Source organism: Poecilia formosa, unplaced genomic scaffold (assembly GCF_000485575.1).
Source record: "Poecilia formosa unplaced genomic scaffold, Poecilia_formosa-5.1.2 Scaffold209, whole genome shotgun sequence".
In the NCBI taxonomy this organism is placed as follows: Eukaryota; Metazoa; Chordata; class Actinopteri; order Cyprinodontiformes; family Poeciliidae; genus Poecilia; species Poecilia formosa.
The window spans coordinates 618861-630074 of NW_006800148.1; the positions used below are offsets into that span (position 1 = coordinate 618861).

General features: G+C 38.8%; 1 protein-coding gene across 1 annotated transcript in view; it reads right to left on the minus strand.

Moving 5' to 3' along the window:
* Nucleotides 1-2047: 2047 nt before the first annotated feature.
* Nucleotides 2048-11214, minus strand: part of LOC103148658 (C-Jun-amino-terminal kinase-interacting protein 1) — an 18130-nt gene continuing 8963 nt past the window's right edge. The window contains 9 exon segments of the mRNA XM_074560048.1: nt 2048-2615; nt 3236-3334; nt 3443-3513; nt 3983-4093; nt 4293-4396; nt 5920-6086; nt 6171-6246; nt 8342-8591; nt 10145-10688. Coding sequence (XP_074416149.1) covers nt 2543-2615; nt 3236-3334; nt 3443-3513; nt 3983-4093; nt 4293-4396; nt 5920-6086; nt 6171-6246; nt 8342-8591; nt 10145-10688 — 1495 coding nt within the window. The 3' untranslated portion in view covers nt 2048-2542.

The window sequence follows — 11214 nt, forward strand, 5'->3', positions numbered from 1 at the left end:
CCCAATTTCAAGGCATAAATTGTGATGACATATTTGATATATATACTATATATTTCATACATATATGATTGTGCTATAAAATTGCACTAAATGCCTGGAAAATACATAATGCTTCCCCTTTAAAACTGGGATGTAAATAAAAACTCCGTTATAAAAACATTTTGAGTCGGACGTGTTTAGAGCTGTTTTATGAACAAAGTTTATTGGGGTTTCTTTTATGTTGCTGCATTTTAAGAAAACATTTTTTGTCAGCGTTATTACCACCTCCTTATTTCACATGTCATTATTTCTTGTCTGAAATTATCTTATTTGTTGCAATACCTCAAAACATTTTCCTTTTTGGTCCTATCTGTTTCAAGTTGAATGTTTAATATTCAATCCAGGTTTGAGCAGATAAAGCAGAAGAAACATCAGCATCCTCTCTCTCTCTCTCTCTCTCACACACACACACACACACACACACACACACACACACACACAGATTGCACAGCGTCATTTCGGCCTTGACTCGTTGCTCAGCTGCAGGAACCCTGTGTGAACGTTTTCAGTCACATTTGGAAGCAAAAGGAAAGCAGCAAACATAAATGAGGCACCTTCACCATTAAAACAGAAGATTGTCAAGTCTAAATGTTAGAAAATACAGAGTCTGTGTTTTGTTTTGCGTTTTTTGGAAACATCAGCGTGTGCAAAGAGACGAGCAGATGAAGGTCTCCGTCACTGTGGAGATAAAAATCTGCTCCGTTGATTCATCCTGCAGCTGCAGACCCTTAAAACACTATTTCTGTTTGTGTTAGAAATCTATTTTGCTTTTAATAAAATCATAAATATAGCTGAAGGAGATCTCTCTAGATTTGAGGCATGCAGAAGTTTTATTCTAAACCATATTAAGCCCCACTTAGGTGTTGATAAAACATCTTAAACTTAATTATAATATTTAGTTGTAAATTGTCCCAAACTGATACATTTTACAGATTTTTTTGTTTATAAATGTTTAAAATTTCACCTGTTTTTGTTTCATTAAAATAACTTGTGTTGTATTTTATAGCTGGAAGAGGAATCAGAGACGCCTCAGATGTTCATGGTCTCCACAGATCATGCAGCCAAGCTCCAAATGTCTCTGCAGCAGCAGAAATGTTGTTCTCCCAACTCTGCAGCTTCACTTTCAGGTGAAGATTCCCTTCTCTGATGAATCCTTTCGGATTGTTTAGGACATTTGGAGAAAGTAAGCTAAGAGCTACACTGCCCCCTATGGGTCTGGCATGGTTAAAACAACGCAGAGGGGCGGATTTGTGCAGGTTCATGTGGATGAAAACTTTTCTGAAACCAATCCCGTGTGTATGATTTTTTTTAAAAGATGCAGCAGAGATATTTGGTTTTGTAAAGACCGGGCTCTGTGTGTACGATACGACGTCGTACCGTCGATAGAGGAAAAAAAGGGAGTAAAATTTCCACCAACAAAACTCAATAATTTTGAGAATAATCTCAGAAATGATTTAGAAAAACAGTGACATTCTTAGCTCAAAAAGTCAAAAGTTTGCTTGTAAAAAAACTAAATAATTTTCAGATTAATCTCAGAAAATTTCTAAAAAAAAAACTTGGAAATTTCTGAGTTTCAAAAGTCAGACATTTTCAACTTTAAAACTCAAGTCGAATATTTTTGACTTTTGAAACTCAGAAATCTCCAAGTATTTTTACTAGAAAATTTCTAAGATTTATCTAAACATTTCTGAGTTTCTTTTTTTTTTTTTTACCAATTTGTTGACTTTTCAAGCTCAAGAATTTTCTTGTTTTTTTTCTAGAAAATTAGCATTTTTCTTCTAGCAAATGTTCAACTTTTAAAGCTCAAATTGCTGAGATTTTTCTAGAAAATTTATAGAAAAAACAAGGAAACTTGAGATCAAGCTAAAAATTTCTGAGCTTTTCGGTGGAAATTTACTCGTTTTTTTCTATCCAGAATGGTCCTAATATGCCATCACTGTATGAGGCCTTCTATAAATTATCTTTTTATTATTCAAGCTGCAAAAAAACATTTTTTTTTTTCTGAAACGTTTAATATAGACTACCTTTGGATTGTGGGCCTGCAAGCTGCACTAATATTAGAGTAAAAGCAGCTTTTTGTGCCTTTTTTATCTGTTTAGTTTTGAAGCTTTCTTCTTCTTCTCCTTCAAGTTGTTTCCACCTTTTAAAGCTGTTTGGCGCCACCTAGTGGTCTTTTAAAGCATCTCTGCTGTTTTGTGTCCTTTTAGTGATTTTTCTAGTTGTTTGTCTGTGACTGAAGTTTTAAACGGTGAGTAAAATATCCAAGCATGGGTACATGTAAATAACTTCCGTTAATAAATGGTGAATATAAAGTGATTATTGGGGACGTTTCAGTGAGTTCAGTCGTTTTGGTCCTCAGAGGGATTCGCCCGGCCACTCGGACCGGTCAGAACGCTGAATGAACCCACCATGCAGAGAGGAAGTTCTGGTGGTCCAGTCCGGGCGTAGCATGCACACGGTGAGGCTTCAGTCTGAGGAAGAGGATGATGAGGAGGAGGACGGGTCATTCGATGAAGATGTCCTCAGTGGGACAGGAGTAACCGACGTGCTCCTTGTAGAACTGCTGGAACGCCCGTCTGCACAGAGCAGGAAGTAATCAGATTACTCACTGGGGGGAACCAGTCCATCCATCCAGTTATCCATCCATCCAGTTATCCATCCATCCATCCATCCATCCATCCATCCATCCATCCATCCATCCATCCATCCATCCATCCATCCATCCATCCATTTTTTCTTCTCTCCTCCTGACTGTTACCTTTCTTCAGTAACACATTTTTGTTCTTTTCCATTTTACCAAATATCAGGAATCTCACCAACTCCTCTAAAATCTTCCAGTTTCATAATTTTCACTAAAACAGGTGTGAACTCAAAATGAATCTTGAAACATATTTTGATTTCCTTTCAGGAATCAAAGAAACATTTTAAACTCTGATCACTTCTGAAGTCAAGTCAGTGCAGCTTATTTTTTATTTTTCCTTAAATAATTTTGTTTGGTACTTGAAGTACACTGACAAATAATAGTTATGATTACTAATAAAAGAATCAAAATAGCAAATCTAATAGAAGGACTGACTAAAATGTGATGCTTATTTTAACGACTTCCTTTCTAATCTTTCTTGAAAGAAACTCCAACATGTCTCTGAAGCCAAGAGGTAAAATGTGGGAGCAGAAAACGTCGGTGTGTCTTTCTCACCGAACAGACTCCGCCAGAGGATGCAAGGTGGTGTCTGACATCAGCACATGGCAGGCGAAGCGCTGCTGGTCGGGATGTTTGGTGATGAATCCAAAGTACCTGCAGCAAAACCAAAAAGAGAAGATTTCCAGCTGGTGTGCAGCAACTCAACAGAGAGAGTTGAAACAGTTCCAGGTGTGTGAGACGATTCAGGTACGCTGAGCTCACCGGCTGTGTTTGGGATGGCAGCCGCAGAATGAGATGTTCTTCAACTGGAAGAAATGGAAACACTGGTCTCCCTGACAGACACAGAAGCACTTTTAATCCAAGGAATCTTGTAATTCATTTTCAATGGTGTTCCTCAAGGACCTGTGCTTGGAAATCTGTTTTTTATTCTTTTGTGATGCAATAATTTGCTCACATCAATTAAAAATGTTGAATTTAAAATGTAATGTGTTGGTTACAGTGGTAATAAAGTGGCTTAAGGACAACAAAGTTCAGGTTTTGTGACACAGAGACAAACAGAGATTCAATTCCACAAATAAAAATCATTCTTCTCTGGTGTTCCTCATGGCTCTGTGCTGCGACTCCATTTTTTCCTTTTTTTTACTCTTTTCCCCATAAAACTTAAATGTTAAATTGAGATATTTAATAGTTTGCATGCCCTCCAGATTGATCTCTACTCAACGTTTTGAGAACGGCAGACCTTTTTTCAGCTTCATCAGACGTTCTAGCAGTTGGAAAGAGAAACCAAATGATTGGACTCACCCGGTGAACAGAGTGGCACTGGTCCTGAACGATCATCTTCACGCCTTTCACGCTGACCTCCAGCACACAGGCTGATGGCAGCTGACCGGCTGACCGCCTGTTACACACAACCTGTTGGAGCAAACAGACAGACAGTCAGAAAAAAACCTGCATATCTGCAGCAGCTACGCAGACAAACACAGAAAGAAACACAAAGTTAGAATTTATTTCCTGCAGATAGCCGTTTAGTTTTGCCTTTTGGATGGAAAGTAAATTCATTAGAAAGGCCAGATGCTGTAAGAACTGTTTAAAACATTTTTGTTTTTTGTACCTTTTGCATCGCTGCACACAGGACGTCGTTTCCCATGTGGATGGGAACCTGAACCGAGCCCAGAAACCGAACCACAAACTGCTCCGTCCAGCCGTCGTTACGGACTGAAAGGCAAATAAAGAAACACCAATAAATAATAAACACATATAAATGTTTCAGCTACGTTTATTTTTAAATGTTAATAACTGTGGCACTGCGGAGTCTTGGAAAATATTTATTCATTGCTATTTTTTTCAGTTTTCTTAGCTTGAGGCTGGATTTTTCCACATTTTCACATTTTGAGATTTTGACACTGTAACAAGATATTAGATTTCTTTTTTGTGCAAAAACACAAAATCAGACCAAATATTTTCATTTAGTTTCTAGTGCAAATATTCTAATACACTTATAACACATAAGTGAGTTCTAGTTCCACTGACATATTATTTCACTAGTTACATGAAAAATATCTCACCAGTAAAATAATCTGCTCATGGAACTGGTACGTTTCTATCAATATTATGAAATTAATGGCTTAAAACAAACTCCTGTATCTGAACAGTTACTTGTAAGTTAGTTTTCTCTTATTTCAAGCATACCAAGATATTTCCACTAGAAACTAAACCAAAAATACTTGGTAAGATTTTGTGTTTTTGCCAGAGGTGGTAAAGTTTCCAAAAATTATACTAAAGTAAAAGTAGCAATGCTTCAACATATTTTTACCTAAGTAAACATAAAAAGTAGCCGTCCAAGAAATTACTCAAGAGTAAAACGTATTTGGTAAAGAGTCGAGTAACTGATCAAATTATCCATCCATCCATTTTATTACACCCTTGTCCCTCAGTGGGGTCAGGAGGGTTGCTGGTGCAACCTGACAGTCATGTTTTTGGACTGTGGGAGGAAACCGGAGTACCCGGAGAAAACCCACGCATGCACAGGGAGAACATGCAAACTCCATGCAGAAGGACCGGGGCCGGGAATTGAACCCAGAGCCTTCTTGCTGCAAGGCAACAGCTCTACCAACTGTGCCACTGTGCAGCCCCTGATCAAATTATCAATCACTTAATATTTAGAAAATACATCAACAGGCGACCAAAATATAAAGTTAAGAGGAAACTTTTTTGAGGACCAAAAAGACAAAAATAAGTAACAAAAAAAACACAAAAAAATCAGGAAAAATAAACATTTTCCAAATCAGTTTCTTTCAATAAAAGAAACTATTAAACTTTAATAAAAAGTGCAGGTGTGTGTTTCTGTGTCTGGTGGATTTTTTGTTAAAACGTGTTTGATTTTCACTCAGTGGGTAGAAAATCCAGAAATTTTACTCAAGTAAGAGTAAAACGTACAGCGTAGTAAAAATACTCCTAGAAGTACTTTTTGTTTTTTTAAAAAGTTACTCAGGTAAATCTTATTGAATAAATGTGTTTAGTTACTACAGAACTCTGGTTTTTGCAGTGCATAAATGAAGTAGTGCTGAAAACTCAGACCCAGATCTCTCCCTTAAGAATAAAGCATCTCCTTGTTAGTCACAGACTTTTTTTAACTGGTTTTATGTTACAGTAAAGAATTAAACTAATCTCTTCTCATAACAAGGGGTCCATTCTTCCAGTTTAGGAAAGCTGGACCCCTTCCTGCCGTTCTGGCGTACCGTGGCTCCCGTCTTTGGGCACCCTGACGGCGTAGAAGGCCGGGAAGATGCCGGTGGCCCCGGTCCTCATGTTGTAGCCCTGACACCACAGATCCTCGCTCTGCTTCAGCATCAGCACCGGGTCGTCCGTTTCCAGCTGCAGCTCGTCTGCGTGGCGGGGAACAAACCTGTGGACAGAAACAGAGTCAGCTGCGATGTGTGATGATTTTCATTCATCTTGTTATTTGGGTCTGTGTTGTGTTTGTGCCGACCTGTAGACGGCCCGGTGGCTCTGCTGTCTCTCCACGCCATCCAGAACGCAGGAAAACACACCAAACAAGCTGGCACCTGAGGAGCAAAAAGCCAACTTCACACCCCAACTGTCAAATATTCAACATGAACTCTGTAAGAGTCGATTCAACAACGGTGAGAGTAAAATGTCTCATTATGCTGGTGAAAATATTCAGAGTTAAAATAGGTATTTTTTACTCTTTGCTTTTCCTTTAACATTTGACAAGTTGAAACGCTGATCTCTTTCTGAGTTAATATAATACCATAAGCCAGTGTTACGAAAAATGATACAAACTGTAAAAAATATAATGTAATTATATTCTGTTTTGTTGTAAACCTATTCAACATATACATTTATTGAAATCAACAATAAATTAGGATATTTAAATATTTATCAGCTATACAGCTAAGATTTATATAAAATATCTGTAGGATAAGAAACGTCTTCCTGGTCTTATCAACATATTAAGCTTAGCACAGAAACAGCATGTTATTTAGATAAAATTAGATTAATACATTAATCAAGTTTTACTCTAGAGTTCATTGTAACTTTAAAACTGGGACCTGGCTGTGTTGAATTGAAGCTGATTTTACTGTGTTCTCCTCACTAACAGGATAAAACCACTTACATGATGTAAAAACATGAACTGCTGTGCTTTCATTCTATGCACACAAAAGCTTTTAAAAATAAACATTCCTCACAGACTACTACAAATCTACTACAAATTTTACAGCATCGTCTGTAGTAATTGGGACAAAGGCCGGCGCCATCTTGTGATGTAATCAGGGAAAGTCAAGATGTAAACAACTAAGGCTGAATACACAGAAGCATAGCGAAGATGTGAGCGATTTCAACAAAGATTTGAGGATTTATCTGTTGTTTTGGAGGAAGAAGTGAGATGGAGAAATGAAAGAGGAGGAGCTGGTTCTACGTTTTTGAGCCTCGTTGTTCAGGAAGCAACGAAAACTTCAACAGGAGGAAAGGTTTGACGCTTTAGGGCTGGAGCTGGAAATCTGTCATGCAAAATCACTGAGTGGTAGTAAACAGATCTGTAATAATTATTCAGTTTAATTCTGGTTTAATTCATATAATCAAGTTACTTTAAAGTAACTGGTTCTGTTTCAACATCTGAATAATCTTCCTATTCCTCCATTTCCACGTCTTGAATTGATTTTTTTTTAAATTTTTGATAACTGAATAGTATTTCTATGCTACAGTCTTGTACATTATAGAAGGTTTATCAGTTGATGTCAGGAATTCAAGCATGTTAACTATTTAAACTGTTTATAATAAGGCTAATAAAATTATCTGCAACCCACAGCCAGTGCAGATCATCTCTATTTACCTGCCACAACAACGTTTCTGGCTTCCTGCAGCTCAAATAATCTGACTACTGAACTGTTTGAAACATGTTACTTTATGGCTTTAATATAAACATTTTCATATATTTTTGTATTGTGAATTAACACTGTATACCTTGAAATAGACCTGACATGCCTGCAAACTCATAGAAAACATGCAACTTTGTTTCTCCATGCTTAAAATGTGTTAATGCTCCACATTCCTGGAGGATTGTAGTTTTTAATTCAGAACTACAGCTGTGCAATATATCAGCTCACAGTGGTCACCACAAAACGACTGCGTCCAACAGCAACACTGCAGAGGATGCAATATGCAATATTTAAAAGCCTATCAAATTTCAGGTACCACGCATTTAAAACTGTGCTTCTAATACCATCTTTGTCCACTTTGAACTGTCCTCCAGCAGGAGCTTTTGATTTAAGATGCACTATTTTTAGAAAACCTTGAAAATATGAACAGAAATGGTTGAAACATAATACTAGGAATCGCTAAACCATCAGAAATGAACAGAAAACTCCGTAAAAAAGCTTCCTGGGTTCAGATTTAAGAAAAAAAATTATAATAATTTTTGTGTTTTTTTTTGTTGTATTTATATCTTAATTTTGATGTATTACAAGCTGAAACTTGTTCATGTTTAAGAGCTCAGTGCCTTGGAATCATGTTAATCACTAAATAAAGCCAAGAATTTGGTTTGGTACAGCCTGGTACTTTTTTATGTAACCGGCTTATTTTTCCTCTATTCGTGACAACAGTGCTGAGTGAGAAGGGAATATCTGCAGGTAAACTCACCTGTGGCGCTGTACGGGCTGCTGCTGTTGGCGGTGAACAGGTTGAGGAACTTCCTGCTTCTGGGGCCTCTTCCTCCTCCATTAGACTCGTCTTCCTCTGAAGTTGTGGCCGACGAAACCTTGGACTGCTTGCAGACCCGTGCAACTGCAACTACTTCCCTCCTTCTCTTCACCTCCTCCTCTCTCCTCCTCTTTAGGTCCTCCTCCTTCCTCCTCTTTGCTTCCTCCTCTTCTTTTTTCCTCTTCTTCTCCTCTTGTCTTTGTTTCTCCTCCTCTTTTCTCCTTTCTTGAAACAGAAAACAAGGAGTAGAAAGCACATCGTTAGTTGCTTTTCTTACAGTTCTGGTGTTCCACTAGGTTTTGTGTTTGGCCCTTTCTATCTTCCTCCATTTTAAAGAAGGAATTCCTTATTTACCTCTATGCAAATGATGCTTGCCTTCATATAAAAAATGTTAAAAACTTTGAAAACATTACTGAAAATAAAGTAAATGTAGAATCAAGAAGTAAAAATCAAGACTAAAATAATAGTCAACAGAAAGAAATCCAGATTTTTATACGCTAGAGCCCTCATTTAAGCGGTTATTAAAACGGTAAAAGTTGCTAACTGATGGCACACGTGATGCAATGGTCAGGAGTTTTTAGAAACGGTTGATTTTTCAGACACCAAAACGCATTAACTTATTGCCAAAGGGTGATTTTTTTAAGCGGTTGGGATATTTTTTTAGAAGCAGTTGAGACGTAAATGGAAGTATAAAAACATATAAAATGTGAAATCCCCTTTAAAGCAAAAATAGTTTTGTTAAATTTTGGAAACAGAAGCTGCTTAGTTTTTCTTTTTAGCAATATGTTCTGGGAATTGGGTCCAGAATTGCAAAACCTAGGAGTAGTGATGAACTCTGACCTGAACCTTCAGAGCCACATAAAGACGGTTACAAAGTCAGCCTTCTATTGTTGACTCAATAATCACACTGTTGATGTTAGCATCCACACTTTAATGGTCTTCATTAACATAGTTAACAACATGCCCAGCACTCCTCTCACAGCAGAGGGAAAAACTGCAGTTCTAGCCCCGCCTCCCATCACCTCACATCCGACACATGCGCAGTAAGGGTTAGGGATAGGGTAAGGGACTCACCCTTGCAACTTAACACCTGAAGAACATTTCCAGGATTAGAGGACTAATTCTGATCTAGAGAAACTGATCCATGCGTTTATCTTTAGTTACATCGATTACTGCAACAGCATCTTCACAGGTCTGCCTGAAAAATCCATCAGATCCAGACGCTGCTGCTGGAGTTCTGACTAAAACCAGGAATTTGGAGCACATCACTCAGTTCTACAGTCCTTCCACTGGCTCCCTGCAGCTCAGAGAACAGACTTTAAAATACTGTTGTTAGTTTATAAATCACTGAACGTATCAGCACCACAACACATTAAAGATCTGCTGCTGTCATAGCAACTTCCAGACCCCTCAGGTCGTCTGGTTCTGCTCTGCATCCAGAACCAGAACCAAACATGGAGAAGCAGTCTTCAGCTTCTATGCACCACAAATCTGGAGCAAACTTCCAGAAAACCACAAAACAGCCGAAACACTGATCCTTTAAATCCAGGCTGAAATCCCAGCTGGTTAGAGTTGCTGTCAAAACATAATGAAAAATTTAACTTGACTAAATGTAACGTTTCAATGACTGACTGACTGACTGACTGACTGACTGACTGACTGACTGACTGACTGACTGACTGACTGACTGACTGACTGACTGACTGATAAAGCAGCTCCTCTGTTTCTACCTAGCTTCCTGGCCTCCTCGCTCTTCCTCCTCTCCTCCTCGTACTCGGGGTCTTCCTCCTCGTTGGCCGACTGGTAGACGGTCTCGGCGTCGCTGTCCTCGTTGTGTTCGTTGGGTCCGTGCAGGCAGTCCTTCAGCTGGCCCAGCTCCAGCTGTGCGTGCTTGTCCACCACCAGCGTGTATTTAACCGAGGCGAAGCTCAGCCCGGATGCCGCCTCGCTCTTCGGTCGGGTTCGGTCCAACTTAATGTCCATCGTGTCTTCAGCTTTGTCCCCGCCTGCACCCGTCTTTGCGGCGGTACGGTCCGCCTCTGGTTTGTCCTTGTCCGTCGACGTGCGTGCTGGGCGGTTCTGGACGGGCGCGGAGGGAGTCGGATCTCCTTCCCCGTCTTCTTCTCGGATGTCCGGGTTGGTTCTGCAGGACAGAGAGGGATGCAGCGGTCCAGGAGGGGGCCCCTCTGTGTCTGAGCTCAGGGACATCCGGTTGGACCCCCCCTCACTGCTGGACCGGGACAGCGCAGCAGGGGGGTTCTCCTGGGTTCTGTCATGGTTTTGGCCTGAGAAAACAAATCAGAGTTGGTTAGGCCTGTCGCAATAATCAATATCAAATAATCACATCATTTATTGTTTTTCTTTTTTCTCTCTTTCTACTAAAAGCTGGATGATAAAAGTTTTTATATTTTGACTTAAACAAGCTCCTATATCTTGCTAAAATGTTACGTTTAAGTTGATTTTCTTATTTCAAATGTACTAAGATATTTGCACTAGAAACTAGACCAAAAATACTTTTAAGATTTTGTGTTTTTGCAGTGTATAAATGAAATGTTGCTGAAAAATCTTAAATCAGCTCTTATTAATAATAATTTCCTTGTTATTGTTAACAACAGACACATTTTTTGGTCTGATGTCACTTTACAGAATTAACACTTGAGTTGCCTTTTTACCAAGTATTTTCTTTTACTATTTAATATCTTTGAAGGCTGCTTTTTACTTTCACTTGAATGAAGATATGTTGAAGTATTTCTACTCTTTCTTCAGTAAAACTTCTGGGTTTTCTACCCACTGGATGAAAAACAAACATGTTT